General features: G+C 41.2%; 1 protein-coding gene across 1 annotated transcript in view; it reads right to left on the bottom strand.

Annotated features, from left to right (window-relative positions):
* Positions 1-22,771, bottom strand: part of LOC311521376 (uncharacterized protein) — a 76,313-nt gene that overhangs the window by 29,977 nt on the left and 23,565 nt on the right. The window contains exon 4 of the mRNA XM_084629682.1: positions 9,498-9,598. Within this exon, the coding sequence (XP_084485808.1) occupies positions 9,498-9,598 (101 nt within the window). The remainder of the gene's footprint in view (positions 1-9,497; positions 9,599-22,771) is intronic.

The following is a 22,771-nucleotide window of genomic DNA, read 5'->3' as shown; positions in this document are numbered from 1 at the left end:
ATAAACCCTAGAACTTGGCCCAATGCTCAAACCCCAAACAAACCTCTTTTGAGCTTCTGAAAAATTTGGGAGAGTGACCCTTACCTCCACTTCCCACCTAAAGAAAACTGAGGAGATTTCAAACGGTCTCCACATCTCCTTACTTCAACCAGCAACAGACACGCTATTTATTTGGAGACAGATATTTGGAGAAAATACTCTGCTACACCTTTGCAGCATCTGGTCTTCAGTCTGACAGGGAATCCTTGGGATGCTTCTTCTGGTCCTCTAAGAACTTCCTAAAAGCCTGCTGCCTTTTCCTTAATTTAAGCCAAATGGATGATTGGTCCATTGCTCCTCAAATTCACATGGTAGTGAGCCAGTGGCCAGTTGTTCTTCATGGCAGTGATCTACCAGCCAATCTTCAGGAGGACATGTAAATGCTTTGTACAATGTTGATGCTTATCAGTGAACTAGTCCTTCAATATTTAAAACATTCAGACATGAAACACCTCAGCGTGCTGTGGGTCAGTCTCAAATTTCCTTTCTTCTCTTGGAAAATCCTACTATTACTCTAAAACTCCCGCCTTCTAAATTTTCCAGTTTTAAAAATTATTTTCAACAACATGCATCAATATCCCACTCCCATTATGAAATGGTTTGAAAAACCTGTTTCAGCCCTCTTGTTCCTTTAAGAAGCCTGTATTATGCAAATATATATGTATACGTGGATCCACTCATTAGGAGGTGTTTGTTCTGGCTGCATTTTGTTTAAATATACTTTTTTTCCCATGAATGGATGCTGTTGAATGGCAACATTTCAAGAACAATTTATCCTGGGAATAGATTTACCAATGTACCCAGAATAACTTGTATAAGATATATGACAGATATTCTGTCTGATAGAATATCAGAGGGGCTGGTTGTCTTACATATTTGTAATAGTTAAAACACTGATACTGCAGAAGAGGAGCCCTTCCTTAACCTCATCATTAGCCGCAGGCTGGAATGTCTGCAGCTCTTGGAAGAGTAATTTATTTAAAATCTTGCTCACTGGGATAGAAACACACAGTTTGCTTGTATGAGGGAAAAATAATAAAATGTACCCCCAACAATCTGATTTGGCAGATTTTGGGTGCTTGCAAGTAGGTATGGCAATAAAGATGTGCACTGAAGGCAAAGTGCAACTCACTGCAGAAGGCACACACAAGGCCTTGTGTGACATGGTGCACTGTTGTAGTGGTGGCCTCCACACCAGCTCCAAATAGGCGAACAAAGAGGGAAGTATTGGGGACAGGCTGCGGGAGAGATCATTATTTCAGCTGGTGGAGTGAATCTGCAGCCCCAGGGAACTATGTGGCAGTGGATTATCCTCTCCCCACATCCCCCCGACCCTGCTTACTCTTCTGCATCACATTCCTTAGGGAGACGAGCCATTAAACAGAACCCAGATGAATCAATCACAGAATCGAATAAGTTAAGAGTAAATGACACCAACTAATCCACATTCCTGCCAATGCAGGATTATTCTGGTTTTAAATGTCCCAAACAAAGGACTTCCCTTTGGGTGACTATAATCAAGGTTTCCCTCTTACTGGCCCCTAAGCATTGTCTACTCTAGGTTCTGGAAAATTCTCCACTGTCGCTATTACAGGTTCAGGTCCACTGGTGATGGCAGTGTTTAGGCAAGGTGACACTGGTCATCAGCATATATTCTGCTGCTTGTGGAAAGTTTAGACAATATAGTGCTTAACATGGCAGCAGTTGTCTGGAGTCGTTTCTACTCTAACAATCCCACTCTTGCTATCACCAATGGTCTTGTATCTGTGTTAGCAGTGGTGGAACTTTTCTCATAAAACAAGCCTCGGGCAGACACATCCAGGACTCTGCTTTTGACTGTTTTATGTTGCAGAGTAATGATCCTATCTAGGACTAAGAGATTTGTCCTGAGGATGAGACAAACCCAGACCAACCAACAGACAGTATGTATAAAATTAAAGAGGAGTTTGAGTCTTTTGGTTATCAATTATGGATGCGTATTCTTGAATGTTTTGTCTTCAGTACCATCACCCAAGTTAAGAAAATAAGATAATTTCCCTCCTTTTATCACAGTATTTCCCTGTAGGAAGTGTTATCAATATTATGTCTGTTAGCTGCAGCCTGTTAGTTATAGCCATGCCTGTTAGCCTTGAATATTTAGAAAGTTAAAACCAATGCCAATATGTTATTACTACGAAGAGGCTCTGCAAGAGTAGAGATCTACCTGTGCAAAGCAGCTTGCAAGATCAGGGCCTTTTTTTATATCTATAATTACTATATTTTGCTCTTCCATATTCACACTTCCTTATGCTTTCTAGGCACCATGTTGTGAATGAGGTACTTGATCAGAGAGCAAATCTAGGGTCTGATCCAAAGCACATTGAAGACACTGGAAGGATGCCAATTCAGCTGTGTGGACTTGATGTCAAATGTTTTGAAACTAGTTTTCGCTCTTCAGGAAAATATTCTGGTTTGGCAAGAATTTTTGTATAGAACTTCAGTTCCTTAACATGCTTAATTGACAATAGAAGGGAGACAAAGCATTTAAACGTTATTGTAATTACATCTACTTACATTTTCTTTCCATTAGCAACATTTTGTTATCTTTCCAAATTATGCAGTGTTGCTCTGACCTATTTTTTTTAGATGCCTGAGAGAATAATAAAGGATCTGAAAGGCAGTAATTTTGGACTTAAAGTTCGAACTTTGAATGCTTGTATTTTTAGTACATAATCTAAAAGATGCTCGTAGAAGGAAAAAAGTAGATCTAGGTCAGAAAAATAAGAGAATTGTTTTGGGAAAGGCAATAGCCCTTTTTGGGGGTTTTGTTTTCCATTCATCTTTTATTTTTCCAAGTACACTATTCCTTTTTTAATTAATAAGTATGCAATATCACTTACAGACCAAGAAAAGCTATTATTAGTACAAGCATCAGTAGGGTTTTATAGTCTCTTCAGATCTTGTGAATATTTCAAATGTAACAATGAAAATACATGTACAGTAAAGGCACCAAACTAACATAAAATGATATAATGACTTGTTCAGAGGTGGATTCTAATTTGCTTCTTGGAAATTCCCAATCCTAAGACTATCTGGTTATATGTTAGTCTCTTAAGAAATATTTGGGATTCAGAAATCACAAGACATGCTAAAGTTCTTGGAAACTATGCGTCAGCCTTCGTGGCTGATGGCTTCTCTAAATGGAAGAAAGGGCCACAGAGATATTTGACCAACACGAAGCAACTGTTCTAAAGAATGCGGCTTAAGATTTTCAAAGTAATGCACACAGCTGTATTAAGAGAACAGAGAAAGCAGAGAATAGAACAGTGGAGTAACAAACGCTCCCATTTCACCAATTCTGCATGAATGATTTGCTCTTATAACACATCCTGATTGAAAATGTTCTTGAGTTAATTGGCCTTAAAAATAGTCACTGATATAATAAAGATTTACTAGCTGATAATCACAACTCTCAGGCTTGTCCTTATGAGATTTAGAGTTTCAAACAGGGAGAATGTGAGTTTCAAAGAATGTGAATGAGAGGACAATTCTCTGAATTCAAGAGCATCTTGAATGAGTACTCTTATGTTTGCTTCTTAGCCTGAAGAAGTTTATTTCACAAGGTGTTATGTAAATGAACATGTCTTCTCTCTTGAATTTATTTTACATTATAGGGCCTGATTTACTCCATCAAAGCCCAATGGAAAACTAATATTGGCTTCTGTAGGGCCAGGAGAGGGTCCTACTTGTAATACATGACATAGCTTGTAACACATGACATGGCTTGTAGGTACCACCTATAGTTAAGGTTGTCTGACACTTCCCTGCATAATATCCTGTCTTCCGTTGCTTAAAACTTTAACACTTGGATTTGAATTTTTCCATGCCAGGTGTCTATCTAAAGCTGATTTTTTTTGTGGGAGGTAACGGGTAAGGGGTGAAATTACAGCAAAAATGATTCAGCCATTTTCAGAACAAGATTAGTAAAAAATACATTGTTTTGCTCATGTTAAAACAATTCTTACAACCATTTAGTTGAGATGCTCTACTGCCTCTGTCTTTTGGAGCAAAGGGGTGTCCAGAGGTCAAGGGTGTAATTTTTAGTATCCCCATGAAAAAATGCCCAAATTTGGCCAAGTTCTGAGCCTCTGAAATATTGCAGTTCACACATGCTCAATAGAGATTTGTTAGAGTTTATCAGCTAAATTCTCTGAAGAGTCCATCTGTGCTGAGCAGGTTTATCCTGTCATAGCTATCATTGCTACCCAGACTGTGAATGTGCCATCCCCACAGAACAACTGAGCATACTCCATGCTGCGTCTTTAGGGGCTGAGCAGGACTTTCTCTGCTGTGGAGTTCTGTGGAACCGGGCATGGGAACTGAAAGCAGGGAGATTGTCTTTCCTTGGCTCTCAATGCTTCCCCTGCTGGTGCCCTGGCAGTAAGGAGAAGGAAGCAGATGATTCAAATGCAGATGGGACATGAACCAGATCTGGGGGTATGGCAAAGGAGTGAATAGACTGGACTATGAGTCAGAGGGGTGAGAGGAGGGAAAGCACTGTTAAGGAGCCTGGGAGTGGGCAGACTGGGACAAGGAGCCTAGAGGGAGAAAGGGACTCAAATTGGAAGCCTGGGGGTGCAGAATGGCACTGGGTTGAGGATCTTTTAGGGTGGAAAATGGGACTGGCTGGGCAAGGAGACTGGAGATGAGAAACTAGGGGGGAGGGGTAGAGCCAGGACTGGGACAGGGATAGACTGGGGGGGACAGGGCTAGAAGGGTATGTGACCACTTGAGCACACTCCCCTCCAGAACCTGGACTGGAACCCAAGATTCCTGAGCCTCCATATTTCTCTGCTGTCCACAGATATCTATGAAACACACTGGCAGAGTGTGTGTCTCATCCCTTTCCAGTCCCTAAGCTGCATATAAGATGACTGCTTTCATTTGCTATATTAGTTCCACTAGTGGAAGTCTGCACTTTGGATCTAAAGGCTCTGATCCGGCTGATGACCCATTGACACGTGGGTGTCAATATGATTTCACACGATGAAATATCTGGTTTTTTATGACTGCGTTTTTAAAAAAGAAACTAGGAAAATCCACACAAAAAACCTATCTTAAGAGAAAACTAAGGTTGCAAACTCTAGCACCCAAAAGTAAAATACCACCATTATTAGCTTGCTTGTGCAACCATAATCTGCCTATGTCTCCCTATTTGTATGCATTCCGATGCAACTCTTAATTACATACTATTTTTTCCACGGGACCTCTGCCTCATTCAGTTCACAAGGATGGCTCATGCTCTGGGGATGAATCAAGACTGGGTAGTGAAGGAGGCTGTCTGTAGGATCCGTCTCATTTGTTGCAGAAGTTGGAAGGTATGTAGTGAGTGTGGCAGAGGACTGCAGGAAGAGAAAGGGGGGGTCTCCTAGTTAAGACAGCTGAATGCTGTCCCGGAGAACTGGATTCTATTCCTGCCTCTGCCACAGAGTTCCTATGTGATGCTGGACAAGTCACTTCAACCAGACTTTTCAAAAGTGGTCACTAATTGTGTGGACAACTTGAGATCGGGGGTCTGACTTGCAGAAGCTACGTATTCTCAGCTGCAATTGAAGTAAATGAGAGCTGTGTTTTGAAGATATAAAATGTTATATAATGCTAAGTACTTTGAAAAACCGGGCCCAGGTTATCTCAAGGCATTCAAAATGAGTGTAGACTTTTGTCCTTCATTTCTCTATGCTTCAGTTGCTCATCTGTAAAATGGAGATAATACCACCCCTTCATCTCACAGGGGTGTTATGAAAATAAATTTATAAATTTTTGAAGCACTGGGATACTATAGTGATGAGCACAATAGAAAAGCCTATGAGGAAATTAACAGTTCTTTATTCAGAGCAGGGTTTAAATGGTGTACAGTATATAAAGTATAGGACCCACACATTGAACAATATGGATAAACCAAAATACAGACCAGGACACATTCAGCATGGACTGCTCATCCTGTGTACTGAATGAGACTAGGGTCCAGTGGCAAAAATAACATTCTTTTAAAGTAATGTTTGTGTGTAGTATTTAATTACACGGATAGTTTATTAGTTTCTCAGATTAATTTCTAGAATCCAAGTAGGCAGTGTTAAAGTGCCCTATTAAAAGTGCACGTCCCTTAAGCATATAATTCTCCTGACTCATCAAAATCCCAGTGGGCCAAATCACCTAGTCACCTGTGCTCTGTGTGCAAAAAATACATGGATTACAGCGAGCGATGGGAAACCATTCACTTTAATGGGAGCAGAGTTAGGATGGCATTGAGCACTTCTGAAAGCCCAGCCTACAATGAATTTCAATCGACAGTTCCTTCCAAGTCATGATGTCCCGAGACCTGCAGTACCATGCCCAGGACTCAGGACATTTGTGGTATGTCAATACAAATGCCTCGTGTCTCCATGTTACTTCCCAGACCTTGTCCCTCACTCATTCCCCGGAGGCTGAGACAACTGAAAAATCACCTTCACAGATCCAAAAGCCTTCCAGTGGAGTTTAAGAGACACAGAGTGGAAGTCTGTGTAAATTGGTACTGACAGAGGTTGTATTAACTTACATAAGAAAATCCCTGTGGGTTTGTTAGGAGATGATGCTGTGGAAATTGGCTTGCTTTCTCTGCTTTCACACCCAGTCGTGACAGCAAAACTGCTGAGCCCCATAGGCTCATCATACATTGACATCATTCACAGGGTCACAGGGATAGAGGCTGTTGCTGCATTAGCTCAGCCCCTTTTCCTCTGACAAAATTCTGGCTAAAGAAGCAGATTTTCCACTCCTTTCATCTGCTCTGTGAGGGAAAAAATGGAAGGGATAATCAATGCCCTAAGTAGAAACAGATGCAGGAGTAATTTCCTTAGCTTTGTTTTTCAAGCATGGGCATGAAATATTCTCAGGTTAAAAGACTACATAAATTGTTTGTGGAAATTAAATTCAACATATGGTGGGCAGAAACTACAAGCATAGGCTGGGGCTGGAGGAATGGTGAGAATGTATGTAAAAGTATATAATATGTTTAGTCTCATCCAGCTAAATCTCCTTTTACAAAGACACCTCACTATTCCCCTAGGAAATGTGTCATCGATATTGACCAATACCAATGAGAATGACAAATATGAACTGTTCTTATCCAGAACGTTAGGTCAGCAGCAGATGCTGGTAAATTCCTGCAGAATGCATGTCCAGAGCAAAGGATATTTTTAAAAAATGGCAGAAATCTACTATCTATTCTTGCCTTATCTGCAACAGCTGAGCAATCTTTTGGTGCCACAAGGAGATTGAAAACTTGGCTCATATCTAGCATGGACAAGCTTGCCTTAATCACACTGCTCTTTTACATGTGCACAAGGACATCAACATTGACAGTACTACAGGGAAGCAACCATTTGCTGAAAACAACTGTCAACGTTGTCAAGTTTTTGGAACCTTTAATAACGTGATTTGTGTGACAAAGCTGGTATCGTTCTGTTTATCAGCTGTAGTAACAAATTTCCATAAATGGGGAAATATGCAGAAATGTGCTGGAGCTGCATTTTATGTTACCTGTTTCTGCCTGACATACAAAAGAAAAATGAATGAATCAAACACTCAGCTGGAGTCATTTCAAGAGTTCTAACAGATTTGTTACAAAAAATAGAAGTCCAAAGATTTTCCCTTTCCCTGAAAATCCACAATTTTTAGAAAACTCTTTATCTTTTCCTTTTACATTAACCCTCCCATGGTACCCGTGAGGAAATGATGATTCAGAAAACCTTTCAGAATTCATCCTCCGTGTAGTGGTAATTAGAAGGTTGGATTTCCAAATGCCAACACTAAGAGTTCAGTTCTGCTATCTGATATCCTAACAAATCAGCTACAGCACTTGTATAGTAAGCACATGTCTTCCAAATACACGGGGATGTGCATCAGAGGGTGGGACTTAATCCTTGCTATGGATTAGTAGCTCATGCCTAACCTACAGCTCCCCCTGCAAATCCTGAGCCCCACACAGTTCTGCCAATGCACCTCAAATCTGATCTCTTAGCTCCTCCTACTATTCAAATCACTGGATCTCTCACACCGGTCTGCCAATGCCCCCCAGTCCTGAAATACAATACCTCCAGCAATTCTCCTTCTCATCCTTTCCTAGATACTTAGATTAAAAACAAATAAACAAACAAGCAAAAAACCCTTTTGTCATATTCCCACTGCTATTTTGGCTGTTTATTGATTCTATATAAATGAAGTATAGACATTTTCTTCATAATAATATGATAGTATGTGAGGTTTTGTCTGTCTGTCTATCTATCCTACTTTCTTATACCATGCCCATCAACGCTGTATCTAGTCATGTAATATCTCATCGCACCACCCGTCAACCTTGGCTTTCAAAAAAAATTTCTTCCTCTTCTTTATTCCTCCCTTCTTTCAATAGTGATCTGTAAAAGAATTTGTGAAGCTGAAGCAAAATGTTAAGCCACCTCTCTCTAAGGGTATCCCATCTCACACACTGGATGCAATAGCAAGAGAGCTTTGAATTTGCTCCAGCCATTCACTTCAATCTGTAAATTAATACTGCAGACCCTTCAGGAGTCACTGGGCACGTAACTTGTGTACAGTTCTGGAGCAATACTAATAAGTTATGATCAGTGCACTAAATGAGGCATTTAAGAAGGAACTTTCTCTATATCATCTTAATCACAAATTCTAAAGATTGTTTCTACATATCAGCTGCAGCCCTGCTATCTCAGCTATTCCGATTGATTTTTCTAACACATACTTGCAATGTCTGTGAGATATCTCAGTACATGATGTACAATTACTGGTATTTATCTTGAGCTAAAGAGAGAGAAAGAACTATGTGTTGCACACATCTGGTTCAGAGAGTTTCGTATCTCCCAAGAGAATCTTGCACTCACTGTCAAACTGAACGGTGTCTTTCAGTTAATTTGTTTAGTGGCCAGAGGCTACAAATAATTCTCTTGTCCATAGCCAAGGTTACTCAGCTGTATAATAAGGACTAAAGCTTTTGCTTCTACATAGACTCAGATACATGGACATAATTTTGCTACAGATAATACGAAAAGTACACTTTATAGAAGCTTGAATAGGTATTCACTCTCAGCTTACAATACAATGAATTTCTAATTGCTTCTAAAGTTTAGGAAGAATAAAACAGTTAATCTTTGGGATGACAAAAGGAAGCAGAAAATAAAGTGACACACTTGAATGAACTGTGAGGAAATAAAGTGCACAACATGTGATAATGCCATGACTCTGTGTTATTGCGCATTTCTGGGCTGAAAAGATATGGCTTGATGGGTAATTTGTCATGCTGTGCAATAGAGAACAACAGTAAAGAGATTTCAGACAGAAGAAAATTACACAAATAGTAGGGTGGAAAGGTATAATTGAAGATGGCAAAAGATTGAAAGAAAGACATTTAAAATTACTGTACTGACCTACTAAATGCACTTGGGCGTGGAATCCTGGCCTCAGAAGAAGTGGCATTAAACGACTGCAGGCTGCGACACTACTACAGGATAATGCCAATCTTATGGAGCTTGTAGAGGAGAAAAATACAATACATGTTGTAACTGAACAAAATCAGACCTGGCTTTTTGCATGCATACGTATGTGTAGGAGCTGAAGCTCTTGATGGATTTTCAGTAAGTGAAAGTTTACTCAGGGCCAGATTCTGATACTTTTACTCACACTGTGCCCCATGAACTCCAGTGGAGTAAAGTATAATCCAGCATGAAGGCATCAGAATCTGGTTTAGAAACGGTAAATCAATTAATTTCTTTTTAACTTTTCTCTACTGTCCCAAATATATTTCTCTCTAAAACTCAGCAAACGAGGTAATGGTATTTAGATATATGGAACCAAGTCTTACTTCTTTTTTTGTCCATCTCCTCTTATTTGCATTTCACCTGCGTTATAAGTGTGGGAAACTGTAGCTTCCTCTTCATTTTTTTGCTGGAGAAATGGAATGCACCCTCCTGCCAGGGAAGAGGAAGATGTCCCAAACCCAATGATATCACAAAATCCATATTGATCTCCTGGGCCTATAGCAGCAAGGCTGCCAAATAAAACCCCTTTCCCATGCACTTTTAGTTTCTTAGATTATTGGCTCCCTATGCATAGCTCCTTATCAGCTAGCTGTGGCTGCCCTCAGAGTTTCCCTTTAGGATGGGGTGGGGTTTCATGACATAGAGGGGGAACCTACACAAATTACATCAGACTCTGTCTGCAGTGAATTGCTTGAGTTTCTCCTTCAGGGTTGTGGGGACGAAAGAATCCAGTGAGGTGAAGCCAGCTCTCAGCCCTGCACCATTACATGGATCCAGATCCCCACAGACCACCTCCACTCCTGATGGGCTTCCCAGCTCTTTCCCCTACTGCACCTCCCACTGCCAGATCTCTCTTCTGGTCCCACTACCCATGCTGATGGAAGCAGAAGGGAGACCTTAAGACAGTCATTTAATCTTGCTATGCTTCAGTTTATCATCTTTGAGGATAATAACAATATCAGTGAGGATAAGGATAACACCTACCCTATGTTACAAGGGTGCTGTGGGATAAATGCATTAATAACTGAGCCCCTCATAAATATTATGGTGATGACAGCCACTATATAAGTAGCTAAACAGATGTTCAACATGTACTGAAATGAATGTAAATGCTTTGTATCATTTGCTATTTTTTCAGCCTATTCATTGATATATTGCAGAATAACACATAAAAGAAATCCACTGTCTGCACACTGATAGGTGTCCCTTTCAATTTAAAGAGATTTTAATTAGACCTAGGCAGCTTTTCACTGTCACTGTCAACAGAGATTACTGTGCACTCCCCCCTCAGACCCATTTGGCCCATACTGGCAGTTGTTCCCAAAATGAGCTTTCACAGGTTTGTTGCTGCGGGGACAGTACATTGGAACAATCAAGAAACCATTTCTGGCTAGCAGAAGAGTGGTTTTAAAGTTTGCCAGTTTCCTAAAGCAACCCACCCTGCATGGAGCCTAAACTAAAGAAAGCCAGAGCAGCTGCAATATGAGGCACTGTTCTATTGCAGAGATATGCTAAACCATTTTGCTACTGTACAAACATTTAAACCATAAAAATAAATGTTCTAAACTGTGAAGCTGTAGCTACCCTATTGTTAAGTTAAATAAATATTGAAGAAAAGCAGGCATCCAAACAGTAATTGCTGTATCATGACCTATGCTTTCCAAAAGGCCACTTCCAGTGCATTTAAGTACTAACTGAAGAAAATATGTTAATAAAACAAGTTTTTGTGTTTATCAACCAATTTGGCAATGGCCACTGGCCTGTGGCAACAGAATTTGCTAAAGAATCCACCCACCACTGCAGAATAGTGCTGCAGGATCTCAGCTTTCATTATTAAAAATAAAATGTTTTTTTAGCCTTATAGTTGGAAAGAAAACCTTCCAAATATGAACTGAATGTAAACTCATGAGGTGAAAAGAAAAGGAGTACTTGTGGCACCTTAGAGACTAACAAATTTATTAGAGCATAAGCTTTCGTGAGCTACATCCGATGAAGTGAGCTGTAGCTCACGAAAGCTTATGCTCTAATAAATTTGTTAGTCTCTAAGGTGCCACAAGTACTCCGTTTCCTTTTTACGGATACAGACTAACACGGCTGCTACTGTGAAACCTGTCATGAGGTGATGTGTGCCTGAGTTTGCAGGCAAACTGAAGAAAATAGCTCTTGTAGGTGTGAACTGCCCCATTGATTTCACCTGCTGAATTATCTCTGGAACATAATAATGATAATTTAAATGGTCAATGCTGTCAACTATTTCACAGCCACTTATTTTTGCAGAAACATCCAGTTTATCCTGCCTCAACTGCCTCCCATACCTTCCCAAGTATTAAAAGCCACAGCTTTCCTTTACCTAGCTGCCAAAATGTCAATCTTTTCCTCCAAGTTTCAATACCAGAGTCTGCTGCACGATCAATAATGAAAATGTATGGGTAGTGTAAAATCAGAGGAATGCAATATTAAAATAAATAGCATAGGAATACTGTACTGCTCATGATATTTGTTTTCCATAATTAATTTAGTAAAAACCTCCATTTTTTTTATTTGCCTGAAGCTATTGCAGAACTTCCAGCCTGCTGTAACAGAAAACTGGGAATGTTGCAGCCTAATTTAGGTCAAGCTAGCCACAGAGTACAAAGGGCCTTGAAGAGAGTGCATCATAGCAGACCAGCCACAGATAACATTTTTTATTCAAGTTCCTGGGCAAAATTATTGCATGTTATAGTGTGCTTATATGATCTTATCTATTTCAAAAACAGTGATCTTGATTGACGTTTCAAAGACTATTGTATAGGTGTATGAAGATAACAGAGTATAAGATCCAGTTCCTTAGCTGCTGTAAATTGGTGTCACTCCATTGTGGAGTAATGTCAATTTACAGTTGCTAAGGCTCTGAGTGTAGAGGAAAACTAGGAAAATTTACAGGGAATCATATAAAATGTTTCCTATAAGTAACCTCACACACAAATAGAGCTGAGGAAGTGATGGGTGTCCTCTGTATCCCTGAGAATTGATCCTCTTCCATCCACCACAGGAATCACTATTGACTAATTGGCAGGCAGTCACAACCACAGCACTCCTAACCCCTGCAGCAAATTACTACCCCACTCCACCCACTGAGCAATCAGAGAAGGAATTGTGCCTCAGCAGGATTTCTCTCAGGTGAATACAGGTACACTCTAGCCCTAATTTATATAACCATATCTTTAGAAATAAGCCAAAAATTGAAGTGATGCATTGTTATCAAACGAGAGAATTTGGCCTTCAATATTTTTTCCTCAATATTTAAGTGTGAAAAATCTGCTACAGATTAGAGAAAATTCTTTCATGTTTATTTTACAACTGGGAGTAAAATCTTCACCACGGTTAGAACTAGCAAAATAACAACACGTCATGAAACGCTTGGGCTCTCCTTCTCCCACCACCCCACCAAGATTTTTTTCTTTTTTCGGACAAGATAGCTTTTACTTGGGGAAAGAGTGTCATTTTCCTTCAAAAAGTTGTCTGAAAATGAAAATACTCTCTATGTATTTGGCAAACATCCATTCAGGGCTAATTAAAAAAAAATAATCAGGATTTTGGCCTGTGTCACTGTTTTGACTATATTCACTGGCCAAACGGCGATGACATTTTGCCCCTTAACAGACCTGTTGAATTTGCATGAATCTATCATTTTTCAATTGAAGAGAGACAAGAAATGCCTCCATCTAGTTGGTAATAAACTGACCTCATGGCTTTATATTTTAAGTAGGGTGGTTTAAGGCAGCAGAATAACTCAATCGGAAAATTGTTGCAATCTGCAAGGACTTTTTCTCAAGGGACAGAATTTATAATGTAAAGTAAGTAGAATGTAAACAGAAATTTCCCCAGCTTGAGGTTCAGCTCAGTCCTACCACACTGGATACAGAGCCCTATCTTCCCAACAGCATTTCCCCACCCCTTTCTCGGGTAGCCACTCTTACAGCTTTGGCTATAAGTGCAAGGGTGGGAGGAAGCTGAGCTGAAGTTAACTCTTTGGTCACTGAGTACCAGGTATCATGCCAATCACATTTAGTACCCTGCAAATATAAATAGGGAGTTTACTCGGCCATGGTGAACAACTGTGACTGAAGACCTTTGGAGACTTAGTCTATTTGGACTGAGGAGACATCTCTAAATCTATTTGTCTGTATGTGCAAAGAAGGATCACTTATTCAGGGTTTGAAATGACATAGTTTTGGGCTTTCTGACAACTAGTTTAGCTGAGAGTGAAGGATATACTTTCCAGACCAAAATGTAGTGTCTGTGCCCACCTGCTGTTTTCAGGTGCTGGCTTGGCAGCAGTAGTGAAAAAACCTGTGTTAGTGACCGCAGAGGAGGTGCCTCAAAACATCTGAGAAAAAATGTCTGTCTGTATTTTTATACCACATTCATTACCATGGTATCTGATTGTGGACTTTGGCCCAGATCCACAAAGGGACTTAGGCACCTAAAGCCTAGATTCAGAATCCTACGGCCCAGATTTGCTCAGCATTGCAATGCCTAAAATTCCTTTGTGGATCTGGGCCTTTGTGCCTCTGAAGAATCCAGACACAAAGAATGTCTAAAGCCATCATGAAGAATAACTCTACAAGGCATATGAAGCTAGCAGGAAATGCAGTAATACAAACCACGGTGCTAGTTAGCCAGCCTAGCAGACACTGGATGAATAAAATCATAGAAGATGGCCTATTTATAGGGCATTCTTATGACTTTTATATGAAAAATTAGGTATCCCTTCTTAATATAGATTTAAAACATGTGCCACAAGTGACAACTAAAGAGGGTAGGGTACACAAAGAGGGTTACAAAATAATCTGAAGCCCTCCACCATGTCAGAATAAGCAAGAAAGACAGAGAGGTGCTTACAAGACCACACTAGTGAAAAATAAATGTAGCTTTATTTCTCATGTTATAAACTAGATTTTCCTAGAATGAATAAAATAAACAATATTAATAGTACTTTTTACAAGTATTTCATCCTTTACCTGAGGATTGCTATGCACTTAACTAACATTACTTAATCATAACATTATCCTGGTGAGTCAAGATATGAAAACTGTTCATAGGGACATTTGGAGGGGAGGGGCAGGATAGTTCTGCCACTAACACGGCTGCTACTCTGAAACCATTTATAATCAGGCAGCCCATCACACTTTTCAGTAGAACGGCTTAGAGCAGTGGTTCTCAACCTGGGGTACACGTACCCCTGGGGGTATACAGAGATCTTCTGGGAGGTACATCAACTCCTCTAGATACTTGCCTAGTTTTACAACAGATTACATAAAAAGCACTAGCTAAATCAGTACAAACTAAAATTTCACACCAACAATGACTTGTTTATACTGCTGTATATACCCCTGAAATGTAAGTACAATATTTATATTCCAATTGAATTTTTAAAATAAATAGATGGTAAAAATGAGAAAGTAAGCATTTTTTCAGTAACAGTGTGCTGTGACACTTCTGTATTTTTGCCTGATTTTGTAAGATATTAGTTTGTAAAGGAGGTGAAACTTCGGGGTATGCAAGACAAATCAGCCTCCTGAAAGGGGTTCAGTAGTCTGGAAAGGTTGAGAACCACTGGCTTAGACGGCCCCAGTGTATTCTCAAGCATTTCGGTATGCAGTCAGCCCCCAATACATTATGAAAGGAAGGAATCTGCACTTTAGCATGTTTCTATTAATATAAAAGATTTTTTAGAATAAGATTCCTGTCTGAATTTTGCTCACACTTTTTCATGTAACAATATTAATACTACATTGCCAGACAATGACAATGATAAACATGGGCTATGTAAAAAGGAAGAAACAATACAGTCATCCAATGCTGTGTTGGCAGAAAAAGCAGCTCTCACTTTATTATATATTGTTCTTCCTACTGGGATGTCTGATATTCTCTGAAAGGCTAATCAGGGCAGATCAATGTATACTTACCTCTTCAGAAGGCTAAAAGGTGTGTAGTGCCGGGGTATCATTAAAAATTTACTTGACCACAGGCATCAAATGGCCATGATTAGATGACGCTGGTAAGCACTCTATCTTTCCATTTTACACATGTCATATTTAATATATATAAACTGTTGTATATACTGTTACAATCACTCCAGCTTCATGGCAGCTGATGTCTTATACATATTTGGGAGGGAGGTATCAATTAAGTACGTTATCTATAAAGCTATGCCTGCAATTACTAGTACTTCACAACTTATCATTAGTGCATCTGACAGGATTTTCCCAAAGTAACATTTATTTAGAGGTTAATCAAAATTCTTAAGGCTGTCATTTATTATAATATGGTTTTGGATAATTGTCCAAATCAGAGGCTCTTAAAGGAAACACACTTGTCTCAATCTCAATGAATATGTGCATTAATGAAAAAACACCACACAATCCTCAGAGAAATGGAATTACATGCTATAAATAAATGGTCATTGAACGTCTCAATATTTCAAAATACACCAATTCAATCTGAGATTTTTCTGAGATGTCATTTAGGGGCACACTGTCCCTCGGGCCTGCAGGGGTGTAAGGAGGTATATGGGGGACAGTAAGATGAAATACACCTTCCTACCCGTAGGAAGGTTCAGGGAAAATGCGCAGGGACTGCTTCCTTGTCCCAGCCCGAGAGGTACATGTAGTGGGGAAAATGGAGACAAAAACAGTGCAGCCTATGTATTCATTCCTTTGCACTGGGAATCTGGGACATGTAGAGTGGGAGTAAACTGGCTGCTGAGGCACAATCCTTCTACTAGATCCCACTTGGAGCAGACAGCTCAACCCCACTCCCAAAACCATGACAGTAAAGGAATGCTAAGGTTGCAAAGTAAAACACTCAAATGTTAGAAAATGCCAGAAAAGTAGCCACCTTACTTTGGCCCCCTTGTGCATATGCATTACAATACAGTCTTTATCACTTCCTCCTTCTCTTAGCTGCCTGGGTGTCAAACTAGTCTCTACTGAGTAGGTGCAATAGCTACTTTTCAGAGGTGTATTGCTTGGCCAAATTTGGGTAAATATTCACAGAGACAATAAAAGGCACAATCCTGACACCAGGGTGACAGCCTCACTCCTGGCAAACATCAAGTCCCTGCTCCAAACCATGGAGGTGCTGGGCCTTCTCAGTGAAACAACTGTAAGAATTTTTTTTAACATGGGCAAAATATAGTATTTTTTCTCTAATATTGATCTTGGGAATGGTTGGACCATTTTAGCTGAAGCTTTCAAATATATATATATATATATATATATATATCAGCCTGTTGCAGACACCCAGCATGGAAAATTTCAGCTTGAACAGTTAAAGTTAGGCATACAGGATCTTATAACGGGAAGTGTCAAGCAACCTTAAGTACAGGCTGTGCTACCAGCTCCATCTGTAATTATATTTTTCAACTCAGCTATTCATATAGCATGAAAAATCATATATTAAGATAAGCAGGAGGTCCATTTACTAGTTCATTAGTAAGCACCATTAGTTCAAGTAACAGGGCAGACCCAAAATAAGTCCCTAGTACTCTGAACAGGGCATATTTAGAAAACTGGACCTTGCAGCAACTTAGGAGAAAACAAATAAATATAGGCGACTTTTAGCAAGTATAGGAAGTAATTAACTCTGCCTGTAAATGGGAATTTTAGAGGAATCCTTTATTCACCACTTACATAAAAATGGGGCCTCTACAATGTTTGTTCTAAATATTCCTATTTCAAATTCTGAAGTAAACCTAAATAATGAATCTGTCAATACACCAAGTTATTAACTTCACTGTAAAATTCTTTAGTTTTTGAAGCACCTAAGTGTGTGTGTGTGTGTGTGTGTATAATTTCTTTTTAAAATACGTCCCAATTAGTAAGCACTTACTTTCACATCTATGTTTTATCTCTTGGTCAGTTAGACAATTCATAAATGAAACAAACAATATAACACAGCAAAAGAACCTTGCAGATCACAGTGTTTTGAAAGACAGGGTTAATACTAAATTAATTATTGTAAAATGTTTTCTATTCAACTTATTTTGAGGGGCTTAAATAAAATTAGGCCTCAGGCATTCCAACAGAATTTTCCTCTTTTCTCTCCAACAACAGTATAGTGGAGATTTTCAAACTAGCCTATGGGATTTTGACACATTAATTTAAATTATTGGAAGATATGCATCCCATATACCATTTTGGAAATCTCTATCTATAGCCTTAATGATGTTTTCATTTCTTCAGTACTGTGGTACACAGCTATTAGCCAATCCAGGACAATCTTTGTATTTTTACCCATAAAGAGTCTAATCCTGCATGGGGGTTTGCAGAGCTACGCCTTTTCTTTCCTCTTGAACAGACCACTTGTGCACCACTTAATGAGCCAGATCTTCAGCTCGTGTAAAATGGTGTCCCTTCATCAGGCCTGCTCTGTGGACCCACTATAACTGAAGCTACTCTGACTGCTGTGCTGGATTGTGCAGACCCTGCTGAGCCATAAAAGGATGCATGTTGGGGCTTGCCATGTCACCTCTCCTCAAGGTCATATAGTTTGCATGCTGCACATTTACAATGACTGTCTAGTATTCCTGTACGTGTCTGAAGTTACTTCATCCCCCTGACCAGGAGTAACTGTTCCATGCAGTTTCTTTTAACGATGGTCTAAAGCTGGGGAATGTAATGTACTTGTACAGATATATTACTACTGCAGACCTGGCAACCTGTCCCAATTCCCTCTATACTATATGGTCAAATTTCACTCTCTGATATGTACATCCTCTTCTCCTATTTTTAGTGTCCTGGAGGGTTCTGTTCCTCCCCTTTTCTTTCTATTCTAACTCTCTCCTAGATCTTATATCCTTCCATACCTTCAACTGCCATGACTTTTATGCCAGTGGTGTGCAAGTCTAACTCTTTACCTTTGACCATTCACCGTCCAGTATTGCATTGCTAGCCACATCTCCTCTTGGCTATGCAGCCACCATCTCAAACTGAAGCCCTCCAACTTAAATTTCTTATCTTTCTTCCTAAGACTTTTCCCCTACCTCCCACCTTAGTCTGCATTGACAATTCCATTCTTCTTCCTGTCTCAGGTTTGTAATCTTTGTGTAGCTTTGACTGTTCTTTGCCCTTCCTCCTTCACATCCAGTCTCCTTTGAAGTCCTGTCTCTTCTTTCTTTTTGAATGTCTAAAATCCACCATTTCCTCTCTGTGCCATTGCTGAAATTCTTGTTGATTAACAGGCCATCTCACCTTAACTACTGTAACTTTCCCTTATCTGGCTATACTGATACTCAACACTTCCTCCTCAAGACTGTTCAAAATGCTGCTACTAATGTAATTTTCCTCTCTGACCACATCCCCTCCTGATACCTTTATATCTCTCTATTGATCTTATTTTGCTGCATAAAATTCAAGTTCCTCATCTGTACCTATGAGGCCCTACATAATCTTGTCTCCACCTACATATCTACTCTCATTTCCTCTTACTCTTCTCCTCTTTGCTTATACTCTTCCCAGTCCTCTGCTTTAGGCCCCAATTTGGGAAAGCACTTCAGCCCGTGCATAACTTTAAGCATATGGATAGTTTCATTGACTTTATGGGACCCACTCACATGCTTAAAGTTAGTCACACGCTAAAGTGCTTTGCTAAGGGTTGCTTTTCCCAATATTTTGTCTTCTGTCTTTCTGCTTCCTACACCTGTATAGCCCCCTTCTGGAGAACTCCTCATCTCCAAGAGTGGAAGAGCCAGCTTCTTTCTCCCACCTCAGTGGCTCTCCTTAGGAGCCATGGGCTCTCTGTGCACCTTCCCTTCAAGAGCAAGAGAAGGATTGTGTCTCCTCCTATAGATGGCAGTGAACTCCATGCAGTCAATACCCTCCCCCAAACACCATGTGTCTCTGGGCACAATTCACTCTGGGCAGTCCCAGCAATGTGCAAGCTACCCAGGATCTGCAGGTAATTGTCTGGCATGTCAATCTGACTTCTTGTCTAGCCCCTGGTAGGCTGTTCCAAGTTTCAGGCACCTGAATAGGCAGACCTTTGGGATCCTTCTCCTTTCTGGAGCCTCCACAATATCAGATTCAGGAGGCTCTGCTTCCAACATTCTCCCTGCTCTCGTCCATCTGCACCCTCCTCATGTCTGTCCTCCTTAAAAACTACTCTTCAAGCAGTCCCTCCTGCTTGCCCCTTCTCATGACTGATCTCCATACTCTCCCCATCTCCTGAACTGCTGTCCTGTTTTTCTTTTCATGTTAGTGTAACCCTTCTGCCAGGTGGAGCCAGCAACAAGGGCTGGGTTCAGTATCTAGGGGTTCCTTTTCAACAATACAACACAAAATCAGCTTGAGCCACCACCCAGTCACCTGGGACAACTACACACCATCCCCTGGGCGCCTCTAAGGCCTGGTCCACACTATGAGTTTATGTTGGATTTAGCAGCATTAAATCCGAATTAACCCTGCACCCGTCCACAAAACGAAGCCATTTTTTTAACATAAAGGGCTCTTAAAACCGATTTCTGTACTCCTCCCCAACAAGGGGATTAGCGCTGAAATCAACATCGCTGTTTCGAATTAGGGTTAGTGTGGATGCAATTTGAAGGTTTGGCCTCTGGGAGCTATCCCACAGTGCACCATTGTGACCGCTCTGGACAGCACTCTGAACTCGGATGCACTGGCCAGGTGTACAGGAAAAGCCCCGGGAACTTTAGAATCTCATTTCCTGTTTGGCCAGGCGAGCTCATCAGCACAGGTGACCATGCGGTCCCAGAATTGAAAAAGAGCTCCAGCATGGACCAAACGGGAGATACTGGAACTGATCACTGTATGGGGAGAGGAATCTGTGCTATGAGAACTATGTTCCAAAAGATGAAATGCCAAAACATTTCAAAAAATCTCAGAGGCCATGAGGGACAGAAGCTACAGCAGGGACGCAACACAGTACTGCGTGAAACTTAAGGAGCTCAGACAAGCGTACCAGAAAACCAAAGAATCAAACGGACGCTCCGGGACAGAGCCCCAGACATGCTGCTTCTACGCTGATCTGCATGCAATTCTAGGGGGGGGGGGCGCCACTACTACCCCACCCCTGTCCGTGGACTCCGATGATGGGGTACTCTCCACCATGCCTGAGGATTTTGCAGATGGGGAAGATGAAGAGGAGGACGAGCTTGGAGAGAGCACACAGCACACCATTCTCCCCGACAGGCAGGATCTTTTTCTCACCCTGACTGAAATACCCTCCCAACCCAACCAAGCCAGAGAAGGGATCTCTGGTGAGTGTACCTTTTTAAATATAATACATGTTATAAAAGCAAGCATTTTTTAATGATTAAGTAGCCCTGAGGACTTGGGATGCATTCATGGCCAGTACAGGTACTGGAAAAATCTGTTAACGTGTCTGGGGATGCAGCGGAAATCCTCCAGGGACATCTCTACGAAGCTCTCCTGGAAGTACTCTAAAAGCCTTTGCAGAAGGCTTCTGGGGAGAGCAGCCTTATTCCGTCCTCCATGGTAGGACACTTTACTACGCCATGCTAGTAGCAAGTAATCTGGCATAATTGCATGACAAAGCCTGGCAGTGTATGGCCCTGGTGTTTGCTGGCATTCAAGCAACATCTGTTCTTTATCTCTGTGTTATCCTCAGGAGAGTGATATCGTTCATGGTCACCTGGTTGAAATAGGGGAATTTAATTAAAGGGACATTCAGAGGTGCCTATTCCTACTCGGCTGTTTGCCTGTGGCTGAAAAGAAATCCTCCCCGCAGTTAGCCATGCGGTGTGGGGGGCTGTTTGCGTTTGGCTAGCAGAAATCTTCCCTGATACCAGCCAGGTGGTGGGGGGAGGGGAAAAGTGATCATCCCAGAGAATTGGATGGGGGGAGGGGGTTAGTTTGGTTTCTGCTGCTGCACATTAACAGGAAAACGGCAGCACTAAATGGCCAACTCAACGGGCTTTGCTTGATATGGGAAAGGAGGGCACTGCTATTATGAAGGTTGCAGAAGCCGAAAGACTATGGCTTACCATGGCCGCCTGCAAGCTGAATTCTGTTGCCCGGCCCTGCATGTGCGGTCTCTAACACCAAAGCCGCAGGCACTCAATATAAGATGCAAAATGCAAACTTGTTCCTAAATCACGTGTGCTATGTAGTGTGAATAGTGTTGTTCACCGTGAAAGAGTATAGCTATTGTTCTGTAAAATGTATCTTTTAAAATACTTCACTCCCTTTTTTTCCTCCAGCAGCTGCAAATGTTTCAAGCCTCCCTCCTCCGTCCCAAAGGCTATCTCAGATAAGGTGGTGAAAAAAACACATGCGCAATGAAATGTTCTCTGAGCTCATGCAGTCGTCTGGCACTGACAAAGCTGTGTGGAGGGACACAATAGCAGAGTACAGGATGGTGGCCGATGAATGGGAGGAGAGGGGGGGCAGGAAGATCAGAGGAGGCATGAGGCAAGGCTGGGGCTACTGCGGGATGAAACGGAGATGCTCTGGCATCTGGTGGAGGTTCATGAATGGCAGCAGGATCACAGACTGCCACTGCAGCCCCTTCTTAACCACCCACCCTCCTCCCCAAGTTCCATAGCCTCCTCACCCAGACGCCCAAGAACGCGTGGAAGCAGAGGCTCCGGGCACCCAACCACTCCACCCCAGTGGACAGCCCAAGCAACAGAAGGCTGTCATTCAACAAGTTTTAAAGTGGCCTTTTCCTTCCCTCCTACCCTCCTCCCACACCCCACCCGGGCTACCTTGTGAGTTATCTCCCTATTTTTATAATCAATTAATAAAGAATACATGTTTTTTTAAATGACAGTGACTTTATTTCCTTTGCAAGCAAGCTGTGATCGAAGAGGGTAGGGCAGGTAGCGTACAGGGAATTTAGAGGCAACCAAGGGGGCGGGTTTTCATCAAGGAGAAACAAACAGAAGTGTCACACAGTACCCTGGCCAGTCATGAAACTGTTTTTCAAAGCTTCTCTGATTAACAGCACTTCCTGCTGTGCTCTTCTAACCGCCCTAGGGTCTGGCTGCGCATATTCAGCAGCCAGCGCATATTCAGCAGCCAGACGATTTGCATCAACCTCCCGCCCGCCATAAACGTATCCCCCTTACTTTCACAGAGATTGTGGAGCACACAGGAAGCAGCAATAACAATGGGAATATTGGTTTCGCTGAGGTCTGA

Source organism: Lepidochelys olivacea, assembly GCF_965140295.1.
Source record: "Lepidochelys olivacea isolate rLepOli2 genome assembly, chromosome: 5".
Lineage (NCBI taxonomy): Eukaryota > Metazoa > Chordata > Testudines > Cheloniidae > Lepidochelys > Lepidochelys olivacea.
Note: the sequence above shows the minus strand (reverse complement) of the source record. Positions and strands in the feature narration are given on the sequence as shown.